This window comes from Zootoca vivipara, chromosome 3, assembly GCF_963506605.1.
Source record: "Zootoca vivipara chromosome 3, rZooViv1.1, whole genome shotgun sequence".
NCBI lineage: Eukaryota > Metazoa > Chordata > Lepidosauria > Squamata > Lacertidae > Zootoca > Zootoca vivipara.
Window position 1 is genome coordinate 63,119,500 of NC_083278.1, and position 16,378 is coordinate 63,135,877.

Sequence of the window (16,378 nt, forward strand, 5' to 3'; positions counted from 1 at the left end):
AGGGCACTCCTGCACTCCTAATTATAGCTGGGAAATCGGAAATCTCCCATCTGCATCATGTCTGAAAAATAACTTGACCATATTGTAATTCCTTTTAAATAGATGTACAGTGGATGCGTGGGTTGCGAACGTGATCCGTGCGGGATGCGCGTTCGCAACCCACAGCATTCGCAACCCACAGTGCGGCGTCTGCGCATGGACGGGTCACAATTCGGTGCTTCTGCGCATAGTGTGATTTAGCACTTCTGCTCGAGCGCCGAAACCCAGAAGTAACCTGTTCTGGTACTTCCAGGTTTGGCGCGGTGCACAACCTGAAGCGTCTATAACCCGAGGTATGACTGTACATTTGTCTCACTTGTGTGTTAATGAGACAGGAAAAAGACATTATTAAACTAATTCCCACTCTCTGCTTAGACCTAAGGCAAGATACAAAAATCTGAGCTGAGGACAGGATTGGTTTAATGGCTGCTGATGTCACAAAGTCATCGTCCCCGTCCCCCCCACTAGCAACTGGCCCCAGATAGACATCTTGATAATATTGTTACAGGAATTAGCTGCAGCTGGCTGGGAACTGAAAAGAAGTGGGAAAAGAAGCAAAGTTAATTTAGTGTTGAGGTTGTAGAAGAGGACAGAGGGAAAGGAACTGTTATGGAAGTGCAGAAGATGTTCAAATCTGGGTATGTAATTTATGGTGGTTACTAGTCTTGTGTTGGTTATCTGGGCCTTCCCATTGTAGAAGGAAGAGGAAGGTTGGCAGGAGGTAAGACAGAAGGAACCAATTATGTGTCTTTTGGTAAATATATCTACCAATAGGGCTTGAATAGGACCGTGTCATAGTGAGAGTTAAAGCAGGTTGTCATCTCAAGGAGATTAATATGGTCAAACTACCACATCACTTCTTCATCTTTCACTGCAATTTACAGTGCTGTGTACAGAACACTGAGCCATCTAGTGACCACATAATATATTGCAAGGGAAACAAAAGATAATGGAAACACTCCGAGAAGAAAAATAAGAGTTTGGCAGTACTAATGAAATGATATGTGGTGGTTTAGTGATATTTCAACTTAGAATACATGTTTGCCTTGTGTGTTATTTTAAAAAAAATAATTATCTGAATTCATGTATTTGTACAGAACTAGTGATTTCCAGTCAGTTCCTGAACGCATCTAGATTGAGACAACTTGCTGATCTCCTAACTTCCCCATCCTAGTTGTATTCACAGTTTCTTTATTTTGCTCCTTTTCTATGTGCTTCTGCTTTGCTTGTTAATACTGCTGCACTTGTATGTTATCCTAACCAGGCATCTTTTCTGTTTTAGGAGAAACCCGATGCCAGTTCCACATCCCTACAGCTGCGATCCCAGATTGAAGTAAGCACAATGGTTGCAATGATCTATTTTTGTTTCTGCCTTCAATTTGGTATTCTGCATCAGTCAGATAATAAAGCCTGTCGTTGTTCAGCCTCAACTCAAAGCAATGAATCTTCTCTTACAGGAATCCCTTGGCTTCAGCAGTCTGTTATCAACACCAGAAACAGAAAGAAAGTAAGTTTTGCTCTTCCCTTGCTCATTAAATTTTACACGAACTACCAATTCACATGAAAGTACTTTCTTTAAATAATCCAACAAAATAAGTTACTAAAACAAAATTAGTACCAAACTTTTCTTTCTCTGTCTGCTAGTGTCCTTTTTTCTTTCCCTACCTTTTCCAATTTGTATTATATTCTGCCACTTTGTTGTTGTTTTAAATACAGTGTGTTAAAATAACAATACTGACAGGATTAAGATATGTTCCTTTTACGCTGTCCAAATAAGAAGGGAGAGAAAAACAGAGAGCAAAGCAAATGCCTGCTTAGGCATTTTCATTCATGCTTTAGAGTTTTATACATAAGTCTCAGCCTCTGAGTTTCATACCTTAAATGTCAGAAGTTGTTGTGTCGGTAGACAGATGAGTTTCCCCTGTAACCTTAGGAAGTGTCCTTAAGGCAGCTGCACGGTAGAATATTGTCTGAAGAGGGCAAGTCATTTTAAAATTGCCAGAGGTTATGGGCATTTGATGCCATGTAGAAAACTTGAGTGGCCAAAAGAGACATGATTTAGGCCTGCACTCATCAAATGTGACAGTTTGATTGATTGGTGCTAGCCTCATTCCCCTAGATGAGCAGTTTTGCCTCGTCAATCCAGGCAGTTACACGCTTGTAAAATCTGCTTGCAAAAGAATGTTCTTTTACTCTTCTAGCCTTAGCCATTGAACTCATCTTGTCTTTTCCTTATGCAAAGTAGGTAAATGAAAATGCTTGTGTAGTTTTCTGAATAATGTGCTTTTGATACTATGCTTGATAGTAGCAGAATAATCTAGATATTGATGGAAATCATGTGAATCCCAAAGAAAACTGGGTATGGGATGGTGTGATTTCTAGTCTGATGTCCTCCTTGGGCCCATTTCTGGGGCAGGGAATACGTCTCTCTCTCTATCTCTCTCTCTCTGTGTGTGTCTGTGTGTGACTTGCTGGTGGTTGAACAGTGTGATGAGTCCATTTTGAAACCTTTTTTTGCAGAAGTAGTGTTCCCATTTTAAGTATCACAATGATACTCTTCTTTCATTTTAGCAACTCGCCCTTTGGAGGAATTTGAATTTTAGTCCACAGGTTTAAAACAGTTGATTGTGGAAGAAAAAATCCGATCACAGCTTGTCTGTCCTGCTTTGCCTCAGTTGCCCCTTGGAGGTGATTGCCTAAGTGATTGCTAGAACTTTTATCTCATTTTGTAAGAATCAAATCTCCCCTAAAAGGTCACTCTACAGAAATAATTTTAAGGAGAAAGCTATTTTAAAAATCTGTAAATGTAAAAATCTGTAAACTTCAGCTGTACACTCTTTAAATTGAGTAGGAAAAAGGTGTTGGGTCATAAAAGTCCACAAACTGCAGTGGGGATGAGAGGCAGATAGTGGTTTAAGTTATGGAAAATGTGTGAGTTGCAATCTATGCTGAATCGGTGAATCATTTCATGCCATGTAAACTCAGGAAAAGCATTACACAGTTAGAAGAGCTATACACTAGAGCAAGTCTTTCCTTTCTTGTGAGAAGTCTTAGCACCAAAATTTAAAAACCTTTTGGTTTCTCCTGACAGAGGAGAAATTGTCTAGAATCTACTGAGTCACCTGGCAAGCCAGTGCTCATGAGCGACTCAATATGATGTGGTCAGCATTTATATTACATTCCAAGTGTCATCCCTAACATTCTTGTTTTGGAAGCAGTGGCTCACAAAAGATGTGAAAAGTATTTGAAATTTCGAATACTATGGCATGATGATGCAGGTGAGGTACCCCTTCCCTTCCATAAGGGATTATATCATTGATTTAAAAACTATAACATAGTATTAGTGAATAGCTAATTTGCCAGGATATACCATGGAAGGTTAAACCACGGAGCCTAGGGCTTGCTGATCAGAAGGTCGGCGGTTCGAATCCCCGTGACTGGGTGAGCTCCCATTGCTCGGTCCCAGTTCCTGCCAACCTAGCAGTTCAAAAGCACGTCAAAGTGCAAGTAGATAAATAGGTACCGCTACAGCGGGAAGGTAAACGTCTTTTCCGTGTGCTGCTCTGGTTCGCCAGAAGCGGCTTTGTTATGCTGGCCACATGACCCGGAAGCTGTATGCCGGCTCCCTCGGCCAATAACGCGAGATGAGCACCACAACCCCAGAGTCGGTCACGACTGGACCTAATGGTCAGGGGTCCCTTTACCTTTACCATGGAGGCCTCACTGGATCTAAGGGCGATAGTTTAATGTGTTTAACCTGGAACAGTCTTCATCACCTAGAAAAATGTAATTGGGGGTCTCATTTTGAAATGTGAGTGAAAGGTACTGAACCTTCCTGTTCCTGCTTGTAGCTCTGCTTCCAAGCACTTTTTGCCCAGCCATTGTCACACAAAATACTGTGGAAAAAAGTGCTTGCGAAAAGAAGTTGGAAAGTTTTGCACTATTGTTTCTCTTACCAGTATTATGCCCTTCTGCTGTTAACAATCCAACACCACACACCTTTTCTATGCAGAGGGCTGGATTACATGACCCTTGGGGATCCTCTCCATCTCTCCAATTTCATGATTAAAGATAGATTCATGTTGAAGTACAAAAAAACAACAACCATTGTCTAGTTTGCTTTTATGTCTCACTGTAGTTAAGTGTAACTTTCCAATGGGCCCAAGTAATTTGGGGAGCACATTTCTTTGACTTGAATGTGCACACTAGCCACAGCTTCCATATGTATGGTGTGACCATAACTAGAGGCAGCAGCAGTCATAATACACCAGGTAATGTATAAGCAGGGTTTGGCTATGCAACTGCCAGCTTCTAAAGCAAGGCAGTCTTATATAGTTGAAGGAAGGCAGCAATTTATCCCATTCTGATGTGTAGGATTTTGTTTAGAAATAAATACCCTTTTCTTGTCACGGTAATGAGTGATGTGAAATTTCCAGCACGACATTTTAGCAGAAGTGCAACTGCCAGGAGCCATCTGCATGATGTAGATTCTTGCCAGCAAAAAAAACATGTTCTTTTATATGTTTAAAAGCATGTCACTGCTGTGGAATATTTTACCAGCTGCTCCACTAGATTTGTCAAGGCTGAAGTAAAACTAGTGAGAAGAATGCAACTCATTTTCACACTTTTAAAAGTCTGAATCTTTCATAGTAAATTCTTTAAAGGGAGTTTCCTCAAAAGTATAGCTAATCCTGGATCACCACTGCAATTTTTAGAAAGTCTATAGATCCAAGGGTTCAGTATGTGCACAGTAGCTTTAAAGTAGCTTACTGTACTGGGAAATTGGCAATGAATGGTATTAAGAGACCCAGGTGTGTATTGCCAAGTTCATTTTGCAAACTTTAAGGATTTCAGCTGCCCTTAGATTCTTAAAGACTGGTTGGAATGTTGGTTATTTGAACCTGCTTTGTGCTTGTGAGCATGCATGTTTGTATGTAGTTATGTTGCCAAAAGTTGCCGGGGGGGGGGGGAGCTCTGGACAGTTTTGTGTATTGTGATTTAAAAACAGGTTCTCATGCTCTTTGTTTGGAGGTAGCACTTCTCCATGCCAGCCTTCAAGTAAATAGAAGATTCTCCCCAGTTCAGGGTTGTTACCATCTGTCCAAAGCCTGTGAGAACTGAGTTGGTGGTCTTGGTCCAATTCCTACTAGCCAAATACCACAAAAGCTACCATAACACTTGGCATTAGACTAAGGGAAAACTCAACTGCCTACTGTAAAATTTTACTAAATAGGCATACAGACTGAATCGGACAGTGGAACCTCCAGAAATAAAGAAGAGTGTGTAGCATATATTGCAAGCTTCCATTGCTATTGTAACTGTCCCTTATAAAAAGGAACAGCATCTATTTTCTGTGTATATTCTGTGTAAGTATTGTTTTTAATGAATGTGAGATTCAAATTGAACATACATTTTTCTTTGTGAAAGAAAATTAGAGAGCTTTCCCACTGATTAATTTTGTAACTACAAGTGTAACTTTGTTACAAAGGGATCCCCCTTGTGATATCTTGGAAGTGACAGCAGCTCTCCTGCAGTTGTTTACTCAAGCAAAGGAGGAGAGATCATTGTATATTTGGAAGGAAATCCAGGTCAAACCAAGTCAAACCTTCTGCATCCTGTCTTTCATCCTGTTTTTAGCAGGGGAAGAGGACAGTGCATTTCCCCCTACTTTTGGGAATACATTTTGGTTTGATTCGAAATAAACCGATCTAAGCAGACTACCTTTTGCAGCCTCTAAAACTGAAGTTATTACCAGCAGAATAGGGAAGCCAAAGCAATTGCTTTCTTTTGATCTACTTGGGGCATTCAGGAGACCCATTTAGTTAACTTAAAAGACAACTGTCACCTGAATGTGAATTTGCACAGCATACACCGGGTGTTTAATCACTCTCTGAACCCAACTCTTTGTCAGTTTAACAAAAACAGTTAAACCAGGGAAGTTTTGTGATATAATTGCAAACTGAACTTTGACACCTATGTTTCCTTATCTATCAAGATACACCAAAGTCCTTTCTGCCAAATTTATTATAAATTTACATTTTACTCCATAGTCCAGGGGTAATTTTGACCGATTTGTCCTGTGTGGGATGTTGCAGAGTGGCATGGTCATGAATGGTGTCTGTGCACTCTGAACAGTGTGACATTTTTGAGCAGCTATGCATTTCAGACTATGGGAGCTTCTGTGTCTTCAGCAGCTGTGAGATGTGCTCATTGCTGCAGCTGTTTTGCAAGTGTAGAAATCATCATGCTATGCGCTGGTCTTGTGTGCATCTCATGATGAACTACTCAGCCTGAGTGCATGCCCTGTGATATGATCTCTAGCCAGAGGGAGGAGTTTGATGTTGTTATGATTTGAGTCTGCAACTAACTTGGTTCATGTATTAGCTCCAATGTTGTTAATGAAGGAGTCAGTGCAGATCGTACAGCAGAGTTAGTATACTTGCTAATTTAAATGACAGTGAGTCTCAGCAAGCAGGCTTTACGCTTACCATTGTAGAGGAATCATTCACATACGGTAGTTTTTTAAAGTTTATTGTCTTGGATGCAATTTTAAACAAACCCTAAGGCTGTACTGCAACTTGAGCTCTAATCCAATGGGGCAATGTGGGGCTGCTACATATCTATACCCAGTCATTTTTGGTTCCCCCACCCATGATACCACATCAGATCTTTTCACTTCAAAAAACTGCCCCTTTCATTACTCTCCAACATTCTACGCAGCAGGAGGCAGTTGGAAAGGAAAATTAGCAAGCCCTATGTATGGCACTGTAGGTTAAACCACAGAGCCTAGGGCTTGCCGATCAGAAGGTCAGCGGTTCGAATCCCCGCGACGGAGTGAGCTCCCGTTGCTTGGTCCCAGCTCCTGTCAACCTAGCAGTTCGAAAGCACGCCAAAGTGCAATTAGATAAATAGGTACTGCTACAGCGGGAAGGTAAACGGTGTTTCCGTGTGCTGCTCTGGTTTGCCAGAAGCGACTTTGTCATGCTGGCCACATGACCTGGAAGTTGTACGCCGGCTCCCTCAGCCAATAACGTGAGATGAGCACCACAACCCCAGAGTCGGTCACGACTGGACCTAATGGTCAGGGGTCCCTTTACCTTTATGTATATGTACAGAAGCAGTTCCTATTCTCAGCCAAATTTCTATGGGTCACAGTCAGCGTTTGAAACTCCCATTGTGCTCGGTGCATTTCATTAATTCAAGCAGTTTCTGAGCTCTGAGAGCAGTACTGTGCCTAAGTTTTTAGATTAATACTGCCACTGCTGGAACGAAAGGAGAACCTTTTTCTGCCTCCCCACTTCCAGCCACTCTGAGGACTGGAGAAGGGACCCTCACAATAATATTAGAGGGGGTTGAGCAGGTGAAGTATGGTTTTGATTTTTGCAGTCTTCAGATGAGGACTAGACTAGACCATGTGAAAAACGAATATAAGATTTTAGCTGCAGTTCATTCATTTTCGGCTTTATATACTTACTGTAATATTAAAAAAGTGGACCTAGACATTCCTTTGCAGCACCCATAACCTAGGTTTAAAGTGCCATTTAGCTCCTGGCTTTCATATCTCAGTTTCTAACACTGGTCCCAGTATAGATCTCCAAATTCTAACATTTATATGCAGTTTCTCTATCCATACTCAGGTGCACAGTTCACCTGATTTAAACAATGGACTTCTCAGGATTCTAAAGATAAGACTGTTGATCTTATTGTGGTTTATGTCCAGACTGCAGTCCTAATCTAGAAGGATGCTGAATCAGTACTCTGGGTGATATTATCAGTTGAGTGGTTTAAGTACTGTCATGTTTGATTCTGGCAGATTGTCACAGCAACCAAATTAACTATGACATTTTACTATGAGCTCATCTGTAATAAGCCAGAATAACGACAGTGATGAGAACTGCAAAGCAAAGAAAGGGCAAAGGCCAAAGCAAGGAAAAAGGAAAACTCTGGTATGAATGTTGGCTTTTAATCTAGAGAATGAATGCTTCCTCTTGGCTTTGTTAACCGCTATAAACTAGATTAAAGAGGGGAGGGGAGAGCAGTCTCTCTCAGACTTGGTTAACCTTGTTCCAAAGCAAATGGTGTTTGGGGATGGGCGAGAAGAGATGGAGTGTTATGTTTGAAGCTAAATCTCATTGGTGGCCAAATTATTCATGCTGCTTGCAAATAATTTCCCTGAGAGAAGTAGGGCAGGAAACTCCCACAATAACATTCACAATGGGAGTGAGAAACCAGCCAAACAGTGCTTGTGACATGTGACAAGCCAGACCAATGTGCCTCTGAGCAGCTGAAGGAATGTTTCCTGGCAATTGTTCTCAGAGAAACGAAAGCCTCCTTTCAGAAGAATGTAGAGCTTGTTGCTGCGAGTTAATGCTGTTTGTCATGACCCAAACACATTTGTAGATGGTGATGGGCTATGTACCTTGTGCCAAGCCGATCTTTCTGCCTGTATATTTTCAGACACCAAGTCTGCTTTTGTGTGTGCCTCCCTCAGCTTTAGAATCTACTGTTTACTGGCCTCTCTTTTTTTACACGTTTCCTGGTGATCTTCATGTATTAATAGATAGTTCAGCATTCCCCCAACTTAGCGCTTTCTAGATGTTTTGGAGCAAGAAAGCTGCTGAGGTTTTATCCCTTCCTTTTTCATCTCTGGCCTTCAGGCAACCTTTGCCGAAAAGAAGCTCACCTCTGTAATCTGGAGATAGGTCTCAGCTGGCCAAGAAAATTCTGAAGTGGTACTCTGCCCTTTGATTTCAAGCAGGGAGATTGAACAGGGTCAGATAGTACTAGTTCCATCACTAGGACGGGTCAACACAGTCCAGACTATGTTCTCATGCAAACCACAATTAGCTCTGCTGGTCATTGGATACATTGCCCATCATCACTGGAGGGACAGATGGCAGAAGTGAGTAACCTCCCAACCCCAGGCCTCAAGCCTCCATCAGCTCTTGGGCTCTGGTGGAGAGTGCATGGCTCCACCTAGAGATCCTGGCACCTGGCACCTCAAGAACCAAAGGTTTTACAGAAAGAGGAAAAAATGCAGCAGTTCCAGGTGTGAGTAACTAGATCTAGATCAGGCATCCCCAAACTGCGGCCCTCCAGATGTTTTTGCCTACAACTCCCATGATCCCTAGCTAACAGGACCAGTGATCGGGGAAGATGGGAATTGTAGTCCAAAACATCTGGAGGGCCGAAGTTTGGGGATGCATGATCTAGATATTGCTGCACTCTTCACATTAGTGTAGTTCTCTCTCAGTGTCCCACGTAAGTGGTGGCACGTAATTCTGCCAGAGGTGGAACAGAAGAATGGGCAAAAAGCACTAATCGTTGTCTTGTTCTCTGAGTCATACAGTGCATGCCCAGTCTCAGCAAAGAGAATTGCCATGAATTGCCAGCAGCCCCCTCAGGGATGGGGGAATAGAAGGCCTTCAGGTGCAACTGAGGGTGATATTTCCCACTGCTCATCTTTCTATGGGTGCTTCAGATCTTCTAAGTGGGCTCAACTTTGCTACAAATACTTTCTGAGGTATGGGAGTTCCTTTGGGATATTATTTCAATTTTGGTTCTCATAAAGCAGTTCTTAGAGGTGAGATCGTAATGGAGGATGTTTGGAATTACGAAGTAGGTTGTAAACGGCTTCCTTTTATTCAAATTCATCACAATTTTCTGAACACGATCTCTTGGCACAATTTCTTTTGTAAGACCCAGAGCTTCCAGGATATCTTTCTGAACCTGAATGAGAGATGGAGATCTTTCTCTACCTCCACCCAACTCAAGAATGATAGAACATATTGATCCTCTATTGGTGTCTCTGATATCTGCTTTGGACCTAGTTTTCCTTCAGTATTTGGTCCGTTCCTATAAGGCCTCCCTAGTGGTTGCTTTTTTTTTTTTAAGGCTCTTCCAACTTTTCATACATGGCTTGAAGGAGACAAAGAGAAAAATCATGTTCTTTTCCTGCCTATTGTCATGCCAGTAAAGGGGTTTCCCCCTATGTTTTCTGTTTCGGACTAGAGACTTATAGATACAATAGAGATACCATACTAGAAGCCAGGTTCCATGATCTTACTCATGATCAAGGATGCAGTGAACTGATGGGACCTGCTTCCACTGTAAAGTAAGCACAATCAACATGGCTACCTCTCTGTTGCCTACATAGGGGGGAACAAAACAAAACAAAGGCAGTGCCATGTTTGTAACTGCTGAGAAAGTTTTGACCTGCTGAAAGAGCCATTGCTATGGAGACCTAATGACAAGATAATTGAATGGAACCTCTCTGCTTTCCATGTTTCTCACACTGATGGTAGCAGGGTCAGAGCCCCTCAGACTTGCATTTCCCTTCAGGTCCATGCAAATCTTTATTGGACTACAGACCCATTTTCCTCACAATGTCACCCCCCCTTAAATAAATTATCTTGAAGTCAGTCAGCTCCTCTCATAAAGGTGTCAGTTTTCACAGTAGTTTAGTCACTAGGCATTGTGTAAAGCAGGCAGATAAACAAACTGCCTTCAAAGGAAGGAAGCAAAAGGCTTTTTGTGCTCCAAATATAAGCAATAATTTTATACCAGGCTATCTGTTCCATTTGCTTTGTAAATAGATGCTGGGAAGGGAGAAGAGAGTATAATTGATTTATGGGCGGTTTTTAGTAGCGGTCTAATTTTTAGGACCACATTACGCACCTGTGCTATTTGCATTCAATAAATGAGGTCTGGATATATTTTAGAGCACATCTGTATTTATGATTCTTAATAGCAAAAAAACCACCAATCAGGATAATCTTATTCTCGGTTTCTCTTTGTGTTGCTGGGAAAAAACACAATGACCTTTCAGATCTAAACAGCATGTTCATAAAAGCAGCACACATGGTGGTGTTTGTTTCCATTTACTGTTCTGCATATTGCAGAAGCACAAGGCTATTTTATATTTAAGGTCACAAATGGACTCAGTGCCTTGTAAAGTCAGCTACTGTGTATGCAAAATAAACCCCACAGATGCCTGACACAGACTAGAACGAGGACAGGTCTGATGAAGTTAAAGCTTTACTAACTCACTGGAAGGAGAGCCAGAAAACAGTGTTTACACCGAAAGTAGCTTTCCCTTTTATCTGTGTGCAATGCACTCAGCCTGTGGAGTGCACCCCACTGCCAGGATCACCAGACTTTTGAAAATGAAGTTTTGAAGACTGGAAATGGGTGACTGTAGCAGTCAGGTGTGTGGCATCTACCACCGCAACCCAATGGTGGATCATCTTGGGCCTGGTTCAAAATAGAATTCTTATTTCTTCTTTGCCAAAATAGTTTCAAAAGCAACCCAAAAAGTCACTTAGGAGTATCCAGAAGAATAGGGATGGAGGGAAGGAAGGAAGGAAGGGTAGGTAGGTAGGTAGATAAAATCATTTACCTGTAAAATTGTTCGTATTGGAGTGTTCCACATTCTCGGTGCTTTTGCACCAGACCTGCTGACTAACATCCATTCTATTTTCTCATTCAGTTTGACCATTTGTTTGACCATAACTAAACAAGACCAGCTTTGCTGGAGCGTACTCTGTGGTCTGAAAGTGAGGCTTTGCAAAAAAAAAATTCTGGTTGTATCCCAGGTCATATGTTTGCCATTTCCATCTTTTTTCAACATCTCCTCTTTCACTTAACAAGTTTTGGGGCATGGACCTAGAAATAATGTTGACATTAAAGCATGAGATTAAAGTTATGAACATTTTTAATGGCTTTAATTTCACACCAGGACTAGAATTTGGTAGTAAGCAGATCTCCTTATCAGGGTCTGTAATTGGCCATCTATTCTATGTCTTTCTTCCTTACATGAGCAGGTATCTGTAGAGCCCTTTTACTATGTGCGTCGGAGTGCATTTCATTGGGAAATCTGCTAATGAAGCTGTACATCAGAGCATAGCAAAACCAAAGGGCCAAAGCCATGGAGTAATGGCATTTGGCTCCTTTTCAGACATGCAGTGCCGAAACTTCTGCCAAGTGTCACTGCATCATTAAGTTTCAGAGCAAGTTGTCAGTCCATGAATGGAAGAACACAAATTATGTCTGGTGTGTGTTCATAGAGAAGCTGCAGGTTCAACACAGTCAGAGTAGCATAATTGTCAAATCAAACAATAAGGCCATTTTCAAGTGCCATAAATTCTCATCCCACATATTTAAGGAAAGTAATAATTAATCATTCACACCTTGAAGGCAAAATACTTTATAGAATACAAAGTCAAAGGTGCTCCCCGCCCTTCCAGCAAACATTGCTGTATACAGCTGTGAAAAGGAATGAAAGAAATATACAACTGGTACATGCCTTCTAGATAGGAAAATTCATATTTTGCTTTCTAGCAGCTACCAGTGGACTTTTTAGAAACAATGAAGGCAGCTGGTGTATTGTAGTAGCCAAGACATTGAGCAGTTAACCCAAAAGTCCCTGGCTCTGATCTTGCCTCTGTCATAAGCTGATTAAGTGCCTTTAGGCAGCTATGATCATTCCCCCCCCCCCAATCCATAAGCACCAACTTGAGCAGAAGGTTGGGAAGACTGATGATGCACACATGACGCCAAGAGGAGCCAGAGGCAGAGCTGAACATGGTGGTGGCACAGTTTCAATGGTCCTCCTCCCTGATGCTTGGCCTCCTCCTCCGACTCTGGTCCAGGGCTGCTTACCCTCACCTTTCTCCTGTGTGGCAGGAAGCTGAGTGCGACAAAACATGCGGTCTGGGCTCTTCCCCAAGAAGATTTTTTGGGGGGTGCAATGGACCAGAGCCCCCTAGTGTAGGCACCTATGAAATCCGCCCCGATTGTCCTTAACATGGGGGGAGGTATTTTCTTGGAGGGACTGAAAGAACCTGGGTCCCTTAGAGCTGGTGCCCATGCTCCCGCCCAAATCTTCAATATGGATATTGTCAGGGAGTTGTTGCGGCTACTCCCGAGTAAAGACACCCCAGTCCGTTGTGTCTTTAAAGGTTTTATTGTGCATTCTATTTACAGTGCAGAGATAGCAGAAAACATGACCTCCTAGTCACTCTCAGAACCCGGCAATGGCGCCCGTCAGCTTCGGAGCCAGCATAATAACCTGGGCACCCCGAAACGCCGCCCCTTCACCCTGCGGTTGGGCGCGCATCTCAATTTGGGCGCCAGAAGGAGCAGTGCCCCTACTTCCCCTGGCCGGCTGGGGCAGTGCCTGGGCTCTGACGTCTCCCTGAGCCATCCCTCCTCCACTTGTTGGTCAGAGTGGTGCAGGGGCTCTGATGCCTCGCTGAGCCCTTCCTCCACTGTCTGTTCCCCAGAGCATTGGCAGGGCTCTGGTGCCTCGCTGAGCCTTCCCTCCTCCATTCCGCTACCTGCTGCTAGCACTGACGCTGGGCGAAGTGCTGGTCAGGATGATGGGGGGGGGGGAGGCTCCCTCTAGGGAGTCCCCCTGACAGATATTATAATAAAAGCATAGGTTGTTATCTGATAATTATATATACATCTAGTATGGTGTATGAGAAATGTTCTCACTTTAAATTGTAACCAGTGTTCAGAGATGTACGGAATGTGGAGGTTCCATTTATCTGCCATGGGTGTTAATAGGCTTGTCTTCCGTAGACTGGTTTGAAGCATTTTATTTTTTTTAAAGCCATCTAAGGTTGAAAATATAATTTACATGCTGTTAAATTCTGCCTCTCATGAAACTCTTTAAATCAGGGCATAAGCAGTGGTCAAGGATGATGGGAGTTGGAAACCAACAACAACACCTGAAGAGCTACAGATTCTCCATCCCTGCTTTACATGGTTAAAAGCCAATATATTTTCTAGCGGCTGAACAAACTTCTGTCTGCTTTCTGTGTGTTTTCCCAGGCTTCCACCCCCATTGTATCAAAAGGGCAATGAACCCCCAGATTAATATATAGGTTGTGTATTCTAAATCGTAGTAAACTTTTAGTGGCAGAAGTATGCTGTTTTCCGTACTTTGCAGTATTATGGGATAAAAATTCAGTATCATTCCTGCAAAGTGTTCTAATACCATTTTTTAAAGGATGGTGGGGATTCCTACAGCTGTTGTGCAGATGCTGTAGTGAAGATCAAGTAGCATGATGCTTTGTGGCTGTCCCTTCCTTTCCTGTTTCTCCTCTCTGTGGCACAATTTTTATTGTTTTAATAGCTTGTTTATGTGGCTGTGAATGCACCTGCATAACCTGAAAAGCTGGAAGTTAAGGTTTTTATATTACTGATAGTGACCCTAAAGTGCAGGGTAGGGTCCCAGGTGAAATGCTTTCTCTAGGGCAGGCATCCCCAAACTTCGGCCCTCCAGATGTTTTGGACTACAATTCCCATCATCCCTGACCACTGGTCCTGTTAGCTAGGGATCATGGGAGTTGTAGGCCAAAACACTCTGGAGGGCCGCAGTTTGGGGATGCCTGCTCTAGGGTGATGTCTGTACATCTTATGATCAAAAGTAAAATGAACCCCAGAGAGGAGCCATCTGGGATGTAGGGTGAAAGCACAAACTTATTGATGTGGAACAACATTTGCAGGACCATATAGGAAATTAAAGTACTTTCACAAAACCCCCGAGTTTTAGAAATATACCACACTTACACTCCTAAATATTTTTGTGCCCCTAAGGGCCTATCTAAAGGCTGCTATATATTTTCTTCTGTGCCTGTTTGTTTGAGCTGCTTCCTAACAATCAAGCACTTGGCTGCTAGTGCTGTGAACCCACCCAAGCCATTGATTTTCTTTTTACAAGCTGTCCCATGTGTAAACTGCATCAGTAAGGAAACTAGCAATGGCCCCCTTCCAGCATGCACCTGGTGCAGCCCAGATCTGGAATTTGGTTGCATCAGTTGGCTGGCTGGCTAGGATTAAATTTCTAATCAGACTGAAGAAGAAAGATGATTTGCCATATCCAAAACACTGCTGTTACTGCCTTTGCTTGGGTGAATTTACTGAATCAAAATTAAACTTCATGCTATCGTTTCCCCTTTCATGATGTCCCTGCAAATTGATGATTATGTTTTTCATGCTTATAAACTGTTGGCCTCTAATCACTTGGATCATTTACAGTGTGCACTGGTCTAAAACAAAATACAGTTTGGTTTCTTCTCAGAGCTTTTGTTGATCAAAAACACTGCAGTGCCCTCTACTGCTAATCCTAGAAAGTGCAGATCGGATGGGTTTGCAAAGTCAAACTGTGTGTGTGCCTGTGTGTGTAGTTAAGCTTTGAAGCACACTCGAAGTAAAATGTTCCTCTTGTTTTCTGAATGTATATATATAAACATTACATTACTTTGGAATATAGACTTCAAATCCTTGTTTTTTCTCCAAGCTTGGTAGCAATAATAAATCATTTTGCAGCCAGGTGTAAACTTAAATTGAAGAAAGTAATTATTATTAGTACCATTACCACTATTTCTATTTCTAATTTTAATGCTGTTTATTTTCATGTATGGTAAACTGCCAGCCCACAAAAAGTGATTATTATTATTATTATTATTATTATTATTATTATTATTATTATTATTTTGCATTAAAGAATGCTACAGTTTGTTGCAGTAGTCGAAAGGCAGAGTTAGATGCACAACATAGAATATATTACCACTTGGTAGAAGTGTTGTATTAATTTTCTATGTTGACAGCCTGGGGAGGGAGGAGGAGAGGAAAGGACATTCTCTGGCACATTTCCCCCTTTGACCCTGTAACTTTAACTCTTTTGTTCTCCATACATATTTTTCTGCATCAGTCACAAGAAGCTTGTTTCAGAGCATTCAGGCTGGAGCTGAGCTAATGCCATTGTTTAAGTGTGGCTGGTGATGAGATACAGTTTCTCTTGCTGGCTTCAGTGTGCATTCATAGGAAAAGGAGCGCGGGGGGGGGGGCATTTGATGCTTCAGATCCTGATTTACTGTGAGCCAGATAACCAGGGCTGGTCTTACCATGAGGCAGAGTGAGGCGACTGCCCCGGACAGCAAATGCTGTGTGTCCTTGCCCTCCCCCAGCTGTCCCCTCTCCCCTTCCCTCTGTCGGAAGACAGAGCGCTGTGTGCTGTGCAGCCTGTCCTGTGCCCCCTAAGTTAGGCTGCTGCCCTCAAGGTACAGTGGTGGAGGACACTGGACTGTTGCCAGTTTGGAAGTGAGATTCAACTGTCGGTCAGGTCAGCTTCTGTACGTGGAAGGGGGAGGGGGAAGAGGGTGCATTTTGTCCTTCACCTAAGGCAGCCAGCCCTGCAGACAACTCTCAAGGCACGTCAGACGTTTGCCACAATCATTCTGTTTCTGTTTTGTGTTTTAGGTTCTCCCTTCATAAATCAAGTTCTGAAGAAAGTGCTGTCGGTCAGTATACTTCATCTTTATTTGGTCCT

The 16,378-nt window shown here is 42.5% G+C and overlaps 1 protein-coding gene across 4 annotated transcripts in view; it reads left to right on the forward strand.

Moving 5' to 3' along the window:
• The window catches only part of SASH1 (SAM and SH3 domain containing 1), a 534,239-nt gene that overhangs the window by 463,507 nt on the left and 54,354 nt on the right, over positions 1–16,378 (forward strand). For all 4 annotated transcript variants that reach the window (XM_035108796.2, XM_035108791.2, XM_035108795.2 and 1 more), the window contains exons 3-5: positions 1,322–1,372; positions 1,497–1,546; positions 16,309–16,349. In XM_035108796.2, the coding sequence (XP_034964687.2) occupies positions 1,322–1,372; positions 1,497–1,546; positions 16,309–16,349 (142 nt within the window). The remainder of the gene's footprint in view (positions 1–1,321; positions 1,373–1,496; positions 1,547–16,308; positions 16,350–16,378) is intronic.